This window comes from Manihot esculenta, chromosome 5 (genome assembly GCF_001659605.2).
Source record: "Manihot esculenta cultivar AM560-2 chromosome 5, M.esculenta_v8, whole genome shotgun sequence".
In the NCBI taxonomy this organism is placed as follows: domain Eukaryota; kingdom Viridiplantae; phylum Streptophyta; class Magnoliopsida; order Malpighiales; family Euphorbiaceae; genus Manihot; species Manihot esculenta.
Window position 1 is genome coordinate 30,664,986 of NC_035165.2, and position 14,011 is coordinate 30,678,996.

The window sequence follows — 14,011 nt, forward strand, 5'->3', positions numbered from 1 at the left end:
TTCTTTACTTTTTGTTCGTAATTTTTGGAGAGCAAAATATTTTCTTAGGTTGTCCAAAAAATAATTGAATTCGGTTGGGTCCAAAAATGGGACCAAATTTTCATAAAAACTAAAATTAAATCATTAAAAATTATAATAAAAATCATCAATGAACTGAATCAGAATTCGAAATCGAACCTTCTTAATCATTTAGCCTCCCTTTCGGCCCCTGAATTGTCGATTTCGGCCTGACTTGACTGGGGTGGTGGCCACTGGGCAGACCCTGTCTGAAAGAAGGCTAAAACCACAGAATTTACAGAAACAGCCATGCTATTTGCATCTTTATAGGGCTATTTCTGTCTTTGGACGTCGGGATCCCAGTATCGTAAACGTCACTTATTAGAGGCAACTTGGACTCCTCACGCTCACCCAGGGCCCAAATCCCCCCCAAAACAAATTAATTTTGTTTTCAATATTTGCCCTCGCTTTGTTATATTATTTCCAACTCATGCCCTCTATACTGTTTTCTCCTTCTATTCTACTCGTAATAAATTCAATGGTTAAGGGTATTTCTGTAATTGAAACCATCAGCGATGCCGCCAATTTCCTTCATCGTTCCTTCAATTCGCTGATTTCTAACTGAAAAACAGTTGACGCCTGAGTGAGAGTGCGAGTGAGTGTGAGATAGAGAGAGAGAGAGAGAGAGAGAGTGAGAGAGGGGGGGAGGAGGAGGAGGAGGAGGAGGAGAGGAGGAGCACCGTCGCGACACCAGAGAAAGAGTTATCATAGTATAGAATCTAGAGATAGTGAGTTTTGGTGCTTGTGCTTGTTTATTTCGAGAAGGTGATGGCAATCCCACAGGCGGAGTCACACCGAGCCAGGGCTCGCCCACCGGTGGTCCGGAGAGTCCCGTTGCGTCAGCTACTGCGCGTGACTTCAATCGCGGGTGGAATACAATTCGGATGGGCTCTACAGCTCTCTCTCTTGACACCTTACGTTCAGGAACTAGGAATTCCGCACGCGTGGGCCAGCGTTATATGGCTTTGCGGGCCATTATCGGGCCTGGTGGTGCAGCCCCTCGTTGGCCACATGAGTGATCGCTGCGCTAGCCGGTTCGGACGCCGCAGGCCGTTTATTTTAACAGGTGCAATTTTAATTGTTGTTGCCGTTTTAATCATCGGCCACTCGGCCGATATCGGATGGTTGCTAGGAGACAGGGGAAACACCAGACCAAGAGCTATTGGAGTTTTTGTGTTCGGATTCTGGGTTCTGGACGTGGCTAACAACACGACTCAGGGTCCCTGTAGAGCGCTTCTTGCTGATCTTACTGGTAATTATAGAGCTCAAATCCACTGTAAAATTTTCCCTTATTTGTGGAATGCTTTTTTCTCTTCCTTTTGAATTTAGATTGAGTTTGTCTGGAATAAAATCAAACCCTAATCGAGATCGTGATTTCGTTAAGATCATTTATTTCTTTATTTGTTTAGATTTGGTACTGAAATGGTGAAGTGTGGTTTTCACATAATTTGGCATTAATTTTCTTTATGAAAGATAAAGCAAAGGTTCAATGTGGGATGTTTATTATTATTTTATTTGTTTATTTTAATTTTGATTGATGTTACTTTATCATTTGTTTAAGGTCCTATTATTGCCTAACTAGTGGTTTGGCTGAAGGGAACCTTTCTAATTAAACGGACAATTATTTTTGGGTGTGATGTTTTATTTGTCTTGGAGTTTTTGAGTGGAAGGTGGGCTCGAGACTGATTGGTGAGCAATTGGTGTCTCCATCAGGATTTTCCGTGCTGGGTTTGGCCTACGTATAGACTAATGCGTTAACTTAGGTGGGATCCAGTTTAATCTTAAGATCGGTGCTTTTTAGGATAATAATTTGTGAGAGTCTCAAATATAATATTTGCAGGCTTGATTTATTTATTTATTTATTTATTTTTGAGCTTTAAAGTTTTTATATTTAGATATATTAAAGAGCAAGAGCTAGTACGCTATGACAAAGGCTTCTTATATTAGATCAAACTAGAAAAAAAATTACGAATAGGCATTATTTCTTAAGTTGATTGGATTAAATATTCTTGCAATTACTTAAAAAATTTATTTATCATATTACCAAAAGTTTTAAGAGAGAACCTTTAAATGTTTAAGTGTTCTTATGTTCCTATCCAATATGATTGAGTTGAATTCACATTAGATTTTTGGTAATCAATAAGTGAAATTCAATTATTATACATATGGCATGTCATTTGTAATAAATAGATATTCTACATAGTGTGCCATATGTGTAATATTTGAATTTCATATATGGCTAAAACTGCACCAAATCAAAATGTTAAAACAATAAATCAAAATTGAAATGATTGGATTAAAATGCAAAAACATGTAAATAGTGGGCTTTATTATCTATTTGCCTGTTTGAAACACCAGTTCTTACCACTTATTGAGCATACTGTTATTCTTTTCTTTAAAAAAGAAAAAGATGAGGGGAAAAAACAACAAATTTGACATTTTCCTTATGGTAATTTTCTGCCATGTTAGGAAAGGATCATCGGAGGACTCGAGTGGCCAATGCTTATTTCTCACTATTCATGGCTATTGGTAATATTCTTGGCTTCGCGACTGGAGCATTCAGTAATTGGTTCAAGGTTTTTCCATTTACAGTTACTACTGCATGTAACGTTGATTGTGCCAATCTCAAGTCTGCATTCTATCTTGACATTGTTTTTATGGTAATTACTTCGTATCTAAGCATTACAGCAGCTCAAGAATCACCTCTAGGTTTGTCCAACAGATCCACACCCTTGGCTGAAGATGTGTCAGTAGAGTCAAGCCAAGAGGCTTTCCTATGGGAGCTATTTGGGACATTTAGATATTTTCCTTGGCCTGTGTGGACGATATTGTTAGTTACTGCTCTAAATTGGATTGGTTGGTTTCCATTTCTTCTCTTTGATACTGATTGGATGGGTCGAGAAATCTATGGTGGAAAGCCAAATGAAGGACAGAATTATAATGTTGGGGTCAGAGCGGGTTCTTTTGCTCTGATGTTGAATTCGGTTTTTCTTGGCATAACATCTGTGCTCATGGAAAAGCTCTGCAGGAAGTGGGGAGCTGGTTTCATTTGGGGGCTCTCAAATATACTGATGGCTCTTTGCTTCCTTGCTATGCTTATAACCTCCTATGTTGCAAACCATATTGGCTATTTAGGTCATGATCTACCACCAAGTGGCATTGTAATTTCAGCAGTTGTTATTTTTGCAGTTCTTGGCGTTCCGCTGGCAGTAAGTTGCTGACTTTGTCCTACTCCTAGTCTATGTGTTCTTCAATTAAACTTTTCTAGTCAAATAGATTTGGAGCTAAACAAAGAATAATGTTCACGACTTAACATTTCTTGCGAACTTGAAATTGTCAAAGATACTGGATTTAAAAGTCACAATTTTTAATTTGAATTCAATATTCTTGATCTTCTTTGCTGTGGCCTATGTAATTGGACTACCTTTACCTTATCATCTGATGCCTCAAATGTGTGCTTCTAACAAGCAGCCCTTGAAATTAAAGGTAAAAAAGGAAAAAAAGAAAGATGTTAGGACATACATTTGGCCTGGGAATTCCTCTGTCAGAAATTATAACAGCCCCAAAATATGGTTGTTTTCAACCATGCTCTGTAGGCAAGGGGTTTCAATTGGTTGGTCACCTTACATTTTTGTCTAAATATTTCCTGTGTAATTTTGTTAGAAGAAACATTCTCATAGATTATTGCCTTGCAGATCACTTATAGTGTGCCGTACGCCTTGATTTCCTCACGGATAGAACCTCTAGGACTTGGTCAAGGTGGGAATTCTTAATGGTTTTTACTTCAAAGTCTTCTCTTGTTTCTAGCTTTTTCTTTTTTGGCAGTTGACCTGCTTGTCTTGATGACTCTTTCAGGTTTATCAATGGGTGTTTTAAATTTGGCAATTGTGATTCCACAGGTTTTTCTTTTTCCCTTATCTACTTTCTTCTCTCTCTCTCTTTATCTCTGTGTGTGTATGTGTGCACATGCATGTATGTTTGTGTTTTTGCTGTGCAATCTTAAACTAAACCTGCAATATCACAACAAGAACTCCTACAAAAATGACAAGCAAAAGTAAAAACAGTAGTTTCTTGATAGATGTAATTGTCCGAATATTATTTTGCAGCCTCGAATGTGAAAGTATGAAATTTTGTAATCATGCTACATATGAAGTACATTATTAATTACTTTACAAGCAAAGGTAATACTTTTTATTTCAACTCTATAAGGAACACAGTTAAAATGGAAAGTTGCAAAATCCACAGACTTAGCTCAAGTAGTTGGGTGGCTGGGGAAGAGGGGGATTGAAGGAGGTCAGGTTTGTATACAAATTCTAAGTTTGCGTGCATGGTGATAGCCATGCAACATGTGTTCCTCTAAATAATTTAACTGAATTGGTTTGGCCAGACTCAGAGCATGGTATCAAACAACGGCCGTTATGTGATGGGAAATGGAGAGTTGTTTCCTGGTATCCCGTTATTTAAAGGGTCCCCTAATTCATAGGCGTAATGTAATGGCCGTTATGGTGGTTAGTAAACGGTAATGACCGTTATCTAATAATAAAAGTTGTTACCAATAACTCGGTCCTTTTATTCACATTTCAAACGTGATGTATTCTGCATATTTTGAGGTTCCAATGAGTTCCAACAGTTTCAGTGCCCTTTTCCTTCAAAATCTCTCTTTCTTTTCTTTTAAAAACTCATTCTTTTTCCTACATCTTTTTCCTATAAGCCCATCATATACTACTCCTTTTAGTTTTTTCTTCTAAAAATGAGTTTTCTTTTTGCTTTTATTTTTATAATTTGCTGTTTTTTGCATTTCTTTTTTTGTATTTTTGTTGATTAAAGAACATTTTGATGTCAACTTTGAGTTAAAATTATACTTTGAGTTATTAGTTTATCCAATCTATAAGATTGTGTATTTTTTTTTCTAATTTTAAACTATATTTCGGAATTGATTACAAAATAACTTACATAAAATTTTATGCTTGGGTTGTATTAGTTATTTGTTGATGCTAATTGTAGTTTAATGTTTGGGACAAGTTATAAATTTAATATCTCTGTTAGTTATGGTAATAAGATATATAGGTTTAAGGTTAAAAAGTTGAAAAATAAATTTTTGTTAATAAAAATCGTGCTTTGTAAAAAGTAAAATTAATTGGAATTTATTGCTTAATTTCATTTCATTAATTTGCTTATGTTTAATTTAAGTTATATAGTCTATTACTTGATTTATTTATGCGTATTATATAGTCGTGTACATTATTCTGATCTATATCTATTAATGTCGATTCATTTTATAAATTTTGCAAATTGTTTTGAAAATTTTGCGTAGCACTAAGCCGTTACCATTACGTTATGGTTGTTATAGACTTATTTCTATTACCTGCGACCATGATTGTGAACATGGCTGCGATCATGACCATGAACACGACCATGATCACGATTTAAAACTATGACTCTTAGTCTTCATGTTCTTCATTTTAAGTCCTCCTGCAGGAATAACTCGAAAATTATTGTTAGATGCTAACAATATATGAAGCGTAGAAAGTCTCCCTTGGCCTCCTGACCAATGGAGAATCTGTTCACTGCTTCATTTGTAACTTGTGTTGCTCCTTTTCATGCATACAAAGGATGCATGAAGTCTGTTCGTGTGTGAGACTATCATATTCGTTCATCTGTAAGATTATCTGATTATGATTTCATCTGTAAGATTATCTGATTAGGTGGATGTGGAAGCTTTCTTCTGTTATGGCCTCCTTGTTTCCGTTAAAATTGCAACCTGGATTAGATCCTACACTTTGCTTCTTCATGAAGATATTCAACAAGTTGCTACATTATTTGAATTGACTCAAAGAGGATATGCAAATGCCTTTGTTTATGCTAATACTTTTCAATCTTTATTCAAATCATCAGATAAGTTGGATGTGTTGAGTGTGCATTTGAAATTTTAATACCTTGAGAAGTGAATCCACCTTTACAAATATTTGAGTATGATTGCTTTCCTCTTGCTGAAACTTCTGGAAGGTAACCAAATACTAATTTTAACCCCCTTTCGACCAGTGTCAGAAATCTGATTAATTGCTTACTTTTAATTATGCCTTTGATATATTTAAGAACTGGTGCACTGATGTGCATCATGAATATGTACATCTAGTTCAAATAAATAAAAATATAGTCTATGCACTATGGTCAGGAGAATATTATGATAATTTTTTTTTGTTTTTCTTATCATTTATTATGATTTTTGTGCTTTTCTTATCATTCAAAATATTGCAATCTTTCAGAAACTACAGCAAAATTACTTCTTTTGCTAGAAAACTATGATTAATTCACAGGATTGTGCAAGTTCCTATAAAATTACTGTGCAACTGTACTGAGCGAATTTCCTGCTTATACTTTCTTATGGGAATAAAAATTATCTTGAAAAACAGTCCATTAGCATGTCATTTTCTTTAGCCATTGGGTTTTAAATCTTTGTTCCCCAAAACAGGTGATTGTGTCACTTGGAAGTGGACCATGGGATCAGCTATTTGGTGGTGGAAACTCGCCAGCCTTTGCAGTTGGAGGTCTTGCAGCCTTAGCTGGTGGACTCATAGCCATTTTGGGTATTCCTCGATCTGGTACTCAGAAGCCCAGGGCCCTTCCATGAGGTACTGTTTTGTGCTTATTTTTTGCAAGTAACAGTCTATTGACAAAGCACACAAAATGCCTAGAAGTAGCACTAAATTGTGGATATATGTCCTTATCTCTATTGAATAAAAAATGCTGTTTTTTTTTTGTTCTCTTTGTGAATTCATTTAATATATTTTCCTTTCCTCTCTTTTGTGTTATGCCAAGTAGTTGAAGACTTGGTTGGAATTTCATCTGATTGGTTGTCCGTTATCATTGAGCTGCAGAAGGTGCTGTCATACTCAAAATGCAAGCCTGAGTGTGTAGAAATGTGAAATTTCATTGAAGTTTTGAAGGTTTGGAAATTCATCAATAATTCAGAGTTCAACTGCATAGTCAGCTCTAAATAAAAATAGTTAGAAGGATACGGGTTCCAGGTATAAACTTGTGCTTCCAACAGAATACATATATTAGGAAATGTAAAAGCTGTATATAAACACTGGTTGCATAATGGCAACTCGTATATTGTGAGATGAGTTTCATAGTTGTCGGTGAATGATGAGTGAAGAATTTCCTCCAATTAGAATAAGCCTACGTGCTGCCATGGAAAAGTGAAGCCCAGGATTGCTCTCGAGACTGCTTCCTCACCAACAAGATAAGTTGCTGCTGATTGGATTTATTCCTCATCAGAACATTTTAGAAAAAAAAAAAAGGCAAATAAATAAAAGAAATATTTGATTGTCCATTGGTGGTCCGGGCATGATGCGTTGGAATCTCTAGTAATTTTTTGTGCCTGAATTTGTTGTATGAATGTGGTGAACTTTGCTTGGTGGCCATCAGTTAGTATGTGAGTTGTGCTGATGGAAACTGTGATGGGGACATGTCTTTTATGCTTTGATTTTTCAAAAAGCTTGATTGATTTTTATGGAAGGTCTCCTTTATTATTTGTATTGATAATTTATATTAAAATTGTGGGTGTGTGTCTTTCCTAAATTTTATTGGTTAGTATCTGGACCTTGGAATAAATTCTTGTGTTTATTGGACTTATCAGTATCTATGAAAGCCTGTTTTGCTTTCAATGTTTCCATGCAGTGGTTTCTGCTGAGGACTTCAGAAAATCAATTGAAAGGGTCGTGTGCGGTGCAAATTGTTCGCTCTGGGAATTGTCGAGTTTGGAAGGAAGACATTGGAGAAGCACTATAAGAAATTCTATGCCAAACTAGCAGAATATGATTATAGGGTGGATTTGCTCTTCGTACAAGATAATGATGATGGTAATTCTAATACTTATAAAAAGTATGGCCTTAGGCCTATATGCTGAGACTGTAGAATGGATGCTTATATTTTATGTCAGAAATCTTGGGAATATAATCGATCATGGGGACGTTGTAGCTTACCCATGCAGAAGATGAGGCATTGAGTTTTAGTAGACAGGTCGAATCCAGCTACAAACTCACAAGCATGTTGACAAGTAGAGAGAGAGAGAGAGACCCTGCTAGTGACTTAGTTCTGATATTTAAGCATAAAGCTTTTTCAGGAAAGAAAGAGCGCAGGGTGAGGAGGATGGAATCTGTGAATTTGTTCTGGTTTTTAGTGAAGTATAATCTTTAATTAATGTCAAATCCTGAAAGGTGTTGTCGCTATTGCATATCCTTTTCCTCCATTGAAACTTGCATTTGGCATTGGATTTAGTTGATTATTATGCCAGAAAATTCCCTCTGCAACTCCACTATATCGCCAACTTGATGTAAAATGATTTTCTGATTGATACTGCCAGTGAATGGCATCACCATGTGATTCTATAAAAAAACTTGTCAATTAGGAAAATTGGTTTTCATTTTTATCTTACATTAGTTTTTGTATATTGGTTTCCATTTCATGACACGTACCTCTCATCTACAGCAGCTAATTGAGCTGGAGACACATGGAATCTGACATGGGTCGGTATGGACTTCAGAGAAGCTAATATTTTTACACAGGGAAACCGAGGAAAACTGATTTTTGAAGCCTTTGAAGCTGCTCAGACCTGGCACAAAAAATAAAAATCTAATTTCTTTTTTTTACTGTGTTGTATTTTGTTGGTGAAAGATGGTGGTGGTAGGGCTGATTGTGTTGCCTGGCAGACGCAGCCAAGGCAAGGCTCTCTCTCCCACCCGCAGAGAGACAGTCTCATCTCTGTTGTGAAAAAAGGGATACAAAGCAAAGGGTTGCAGTTGGAGCACGTAATTGTCTCTCAGTGTTCCCTTTTCTTCCATCTGCCGGTTCTCAATACGGCCATCTTCTGTCACCCCCCATTAACACTATTTTGTGGTCCCATTCATGTCAATAACACCTACCCCCACCTCCACACACGCATGAAAGATAATCTTTTTTTTTTTTTTAACCGGGAAAAAACCCCAACAACTATTTTTCTTTTAAAATGGATTTGACACTTGAATCCAATCTCTTGGAATTGAATAGCTAAGTGTTAATCCCTCCTACCTCCATTCTTTATTGGCTTTAAACATGGCATCATCATGTTCCCTCTTATCTCACAACAACGAAGATATCTAATACCCATTTCACCCCTCTCAACTTCCTTCATGCTTTCACCAAGTCGTAACCAGGGCGAATTAAGCTAAAGAAATTTTCTATTTCATTACGTTTCACTTCCAAGATCTATTATAATTAGCCTAATTTAAGATAGGGAAATTCATGTTAATGTTAAATACTCTACCCAAGTCTCTTGAGAACAGAAAATTTCCTGTTTAGGATAAATTTTACATGAGATTTGGATCTTAACAAGTTTCAGCCATTTCTCCTCCACTTTCTTAAGACAAAGAAACTCCACCACGAGTTTTTATTATTGTATTGCCCTTCCTTTCCTTCACACTAAACTTGAAACTTGAAAGCCCAAACAAGCAAAGGAGGAGAGAAGCCGAAAACAGATGGGGCCTTTTGGAAACAGAAAACTACAGAAAGATTGTCACTTGTTAAATTGGGCAAGTAGTTCAAGGGATGTTTTCCTGTTGAGTGTTGATGAGGAGCAGACAAGAAAGATGATGATGAGGGTGGATTTTTATCACATGGTTTGTGGATGTTTAAAGAATTTTCTGGCATGCATGGCAGCTGCCATAGAACATGCAAACATTTCTCTGCCCACAATAGAATAACAGGCCATTCTCTAAAGATACACAACACCATTATGCTCCTGTCATTTCACAACTAGCATGGAATTTGCTTCTCCCATCTAACTCCCACTTGGAACTCCAAGATAAACTTGTTTAATCTTTTTTCTTATAAAAATTCATTAAAAAAAACATTATCCACATGATCTAAAAGTTGTATTAATCAAAGTTAATGGTAGATTGGCAAAATGCCAAAAGGACCTCCATTATCATTTTCATGGACCAAGCAGCTATGGCGGTAAAAACTAATATATCTGCCGATCTCTCATATCAAAGATAAGACATAGAGCTGCTTCTCATCTTCACTAAACTTGAAAGCAAGAAGAATTTAATATGAAGTGGCCAACCTCATTTTTAAGAGATAGAAAGAGAAAAGTGGAGGCTAAAAGAGAAGAGGACGGCCCCCCCCCCCCTCTCCACTTCTAACTCTCATGCATTTTCTGTAGTAGGCACTTTTTCACAGCATTCTCTTCATAATCTTGACACGTTTCTTGGAACCCAGCAGTAGGACCCAGTCCCTTCATGTATATATAGCCACATCCCTCTTCCCTTCTCCGTCCAAGTATCCATTTTCAGAATTCCCTATAACAAACAAACCACACAAAGCTTGCACTAAGAGAGTTATATACATATATATATATATATCTTTCAACCTCATTAACAATATTTGTTTTGAAGTTCCTTTTTTTATTCCAATAAGATATGTGCAACCCAAAACCATCTTCTCAAACCTCATTCCTTTGTCCCAACAAAACCTGTTTCGCTAAATTCAACAACCCTATGGATCTTCTTTCTGATGATGAAGAGGAACTACATAGATTGCCAACTCCTTCTGAGGTAACAAAAGCAAAAACACCCATCAGCTGTTTTCATGAGCATATTAGCAAACACTTGCTGTAGACACTCATTTCTTTTCTTCTTCTTGTGTTGTTTTCATTCAGGTCTTAGAAGAAATCAAAGCTTTAGGGAAGATTTCAGGTCCTACAGCAATTACAGGTGTCATTCTTTATTCCAGAGCTATGATCTCCATGCTTTTTCTTGGTTATCTTGGGGAACTTGAGCTTGCCGGTGGCTCCCTTTCCATTGGCTTTGCTAATATCACCGGATACTCTGTTATTTCTGGACTGGCTATGGGAATGGAGCCCATTTGTGGACAAGCTTATGGTGCGAAGCAATGGAAGCTTCTCGGCTTAACTCTTCAAAGAACCGTGCTTCTCCTCCTCTCCACCTCTATCCCCATCTCTTTCATGTGGCTGAACATGAAGAGAATCCTTTTATGGTGTGGTCAAGACCAAGAAATATCTTCAATGGCTCAAACTTTTATTCTTTTTTCCATCCCTGACCTCTTCTTCCTTTCTCTTCTCCACCCACTTCGCATCTACCTTAGGACTCAGGGCATCACATTACCATTAACTTACTGTTCAGCCATCTCTGTTCTCCTCCATATCCCTCTAAATTTCCTCCTTGTTGTCCATTTCAAGTTGGGTATTGCAGGAGTAGCCATAGCTATGGTTTGGACTAATCTCAACGTCTTTCTCCTTCTCTTTTCGTTTGTCTACTTCTCCGGTGTATATAAAGATTCTTGGGTTTCTCCGAGCATGGATTGCCTCCGAGGATGGTCATCTTTGCTCTCTCTTGCAGTACCAACTTGTGTTTCAGTTTGCCTTGAATGGTGGTGGTATGAATTTATGATAATGTTATGTGGTCTTCTTGCTAACCCAAAAGCCACAATAGCTTCAATGGGAATCCTTATTCAGACAACCTCTTTAGTCTACGTTTTCCCATCATCTCTAAGCCTTGGAGTCTCAACCAGAGTTGGGAACGAGTTAGGGGCTAACCGGCCGGCGAAAGCTCGCATTTCCATGATTGTTTCTCTTGTATGTGCACTTGCTTTAGGCCTGCTGGCGATGCTATTCACAACATTGATGAGACATCAATGGGGAAGATTTTTCACAAGCGATTCAGAGATTCTCGAGCTTACTGCAGTAGCATTGCCAATTGCTGGGCTGTGTGAGCTTGGAAATTGCCCACAAACAACTGGTTGTGGAGTTCTAAGAGGAAGTGCTAGGCCTACCATTGGAGCCAACATCAACTTAGGTTCGTTTTACTTGGTTGGTATGCCAGTAGCCATCTTGATGGGATTCGTAGCTAAAATGGGATTTTCAGGGCTATGGCTTGGGTTACTTGCAGCTCAAGGCTCATGTGCCATCCTCATGCTATATGTTCTATGCAGAACAGATTGGATTGTTGAAGCAGAAAGAGCAAGAGAGCTCACATCATCATCATCATCATCATCATCAAAACCAGAAGCTATAACTAATAACAAAAAGGCTAATCTTGAAGAGATATTGTGTATTAATGATGAGCCTGTGAAGTCAACTTCACTTGAAACAGATCCTCTCATATCCACAGCATCAACTGTGCATTGATTAGCTTCCACTTCCCCACTATTTTTGCCCCCACTGTTGAGGAGCTGATGTGAATTTTATTTATTAAGAGTTCCTATTCTACTTGTACTGTAGATCAGAATTTTCTTTTTCTTTTAAATTTCCTCTTCTCCTTGTTGTATTAATAACATAGTAGAAAGGAGTAGACATACTTAACATTATTTTAGAGTTCTCCAAATTAGCATTGAGAGGACTAATAAGCATTCGGTGCACAGCTATATTAGTTTTAGATTTTACAGCAGATTTGGACCGAATTTAATTTTTAAGAAAAAATTATTAAATTGTATTAAATGCATCGGTAAGATCATCACAATCTTATAGAAATAATGGGTTTGATTCTGAAATAAAATAACACCTTTGAGAGAAAAGATAAGGAAAGAAATGTGAGATTGAGAGAGAGAGGAGAAAAAAAAAGGGGTTAAGCTGTCGGATGTTTTTAAAGCCTACCTTTCTTGTTGATCCTTTCCATATTAGGCAAAAACCTTGACTACTCAAAATAGAAATATTAGCATATTACCTTCTTAACTTTGTCCAAACCCTTCCCTTTTATTTTCTTAATACAACTCTATGAGCACCCTATTCTCCTCAACTTTGTGTTCCTTTAAGGGCAACCTATAGCCTCTAGACTCTTAACAAATATTAATAATAATATTAAACATATAAATTCTATTTTTCTAAAACGTAAAATTGATACTCTATTCTCTATCGGCGTCTCCATATTTTAAATTCGAACCCTAGTCAGAGTCAATTGTATTAGAGATGATCTTTTGATACGATCAATTATTTCTCTTTATATACAAAAATAACACTTGTGGATTCTTATCAATTTTATTTTTACCTTATCTTTTTTTAGAATATGCATTTGGTTCAACCATAAGGGCTGTACTTTAAACCTTGCTTTCAACATCTTTCATTTGTAAAAAGGGGTTATCCTTATTCTCTGTTTGTTTTTTCCTTATTCATTTTCTTTTTAATCTCCTTTTCCATCTTCTCACTTTTGCCTTTTGTTTTGTTTACCAAACCATTATATTTAATGGGTTTGGATATATTGGCTTCACTTTAACATTTCAATAACCTTTTAACTAAAATGGATGTGACTTTTTCAATTTTCTTCTGATATTTTTATTTTTTGGAAAAGCATATTGGTGATAGACAATCACTTCTTTTGTTAATAAAATTCTTGATTCTCTCCCACCACCACTTATATGCAGTTGTGTTGCTTTATCTTTGGATTTTTTTTCCTCATTTGTAAAGGAAATACAAAAAAATATTGATTCTCTCTTTTTTTTTCTAGCACTTCTTTTACATTATTTTTTTCTTTTTCTTTTTTCAAAAATTTCAAATAATGAAAGCAAAAAATTTATTTTTTTTTAAAAAAAAAAAAAACTATTTCTTTTGTATATATATATTTTTATTCATTTCATTTTATGATATGAAGTAATTAGTTTTATACTTTACGGCAGATTTGAATCAGATCTAACTTTTGCTGTCGACGTCCAATGGAGATTCACGATAACTTTTCGGAAATAAAATTTCGAGACGCACGATTTTCAAAAGTGTGATAAGGACCGTAGGCCTGTCGCAAGATTTGATATGGAAATTCTATTGTTTAGGAGTTAATTTTGTATTTTAATTATTTTTTTAAATATTTTCATAATTTTGCATATTAGGGTTTTGTTTTTATTATAAATAGTATCATTTCATTATTACAAACTCACTTTTCAATCTTTAAAAAATTTCAATAAGACT

The 14,011-nt window shown here is 36.1% G+C and overlaps 2 protein-coding genes across 2 annotated transcripts; both read left to right on the top strand.

Annotated features, from left to right (window-relative positions):
- The first annotated feature begins 655 nt into the window (after window positions 1-655).
- LOC110615121 (sucrose transport protein SUC4) lies at window positions 656-7,573 on the top strand. Its single transcript, XM_021756833.2, has 6 exons — window positions 656-1,309; window positions 2,527-3,266; window positions 3,753-3,816; window positions 3,913-3,956; window positions 6,530-6,689; window positions 6,936-7,573. Exons 1-5 carry the CDS (start codon window positions 826-828, stop codon window positions 6,686-6,688), a joined length of 1,491 nt encoding a protein of 496 aa, XP_021612525.1. The 5' UTR covers window positions 656-825; the 3' UTR covers window position 6,689; window positions 6,936-7,573.
- A 2,668-nt stretch (window positions 7,574-10,241) lies between these two features.
- LOC110614900 (protein DETOXIFICATION 48) lies at window positions 10,242-12,423 on the top strand. Its single transcript, XM_021756588.2, has 2 exons — window positions 10,242-10,652; window positions 10,757-12,423. Exons 1-2 carry the CDS (start codon window positions 10,518-10,520, stop codon window positions 12,242-12,244), a joined length of 1,623 nt encoding a protein of 540 aa, XP_021612280.1. The 5' UTR covers window positions 10,242-10,517; the 3' UTR covers window positions 12,245-12,423.
- The last annotated feature ends 1,588 nt before the right edge of the window (window positions 12,424-14,011 follow it).

Bases quoted from the DNA above. Each gene is read 5' to 3' on its own strand.
- LOC110614900 (XM_021756588.2), top strand. From the start codon at position 10,518: ATGTGCAACCCAAAACCATCTTCTCAAACCTCATTCCTTTGTCCCAAC. The intron at 10,653-10,756 runs GTAACAAAAGCA...GTTTTCATTCAG, and splicing joins GATTGCCAACTCCTTCTGAG to GTCTTAGAAGAAATCAAAGC.
- LOC110615121 (XM_021756833.2), top strand. From the start codon at position 826: ATGGCAATCCCACAGGCGGAGTCACACCGAGCCAGGGCTCGCCCACCG. The intron at 1,310-2,526 runs GTAATTATAGAG...CTGCCATGTTAG, and splicing joins GCTTCTTGCTGATCTTACTG to GAAAGGATCATCGGAGGACT. The intron at 3,957-6,529 runs GTTTTTCTTTTT...TCCCCAAAACAG, and splicing joins TGGCAATTGTGATTCCACAG to GTGATTGTGTCACTTGGAAG.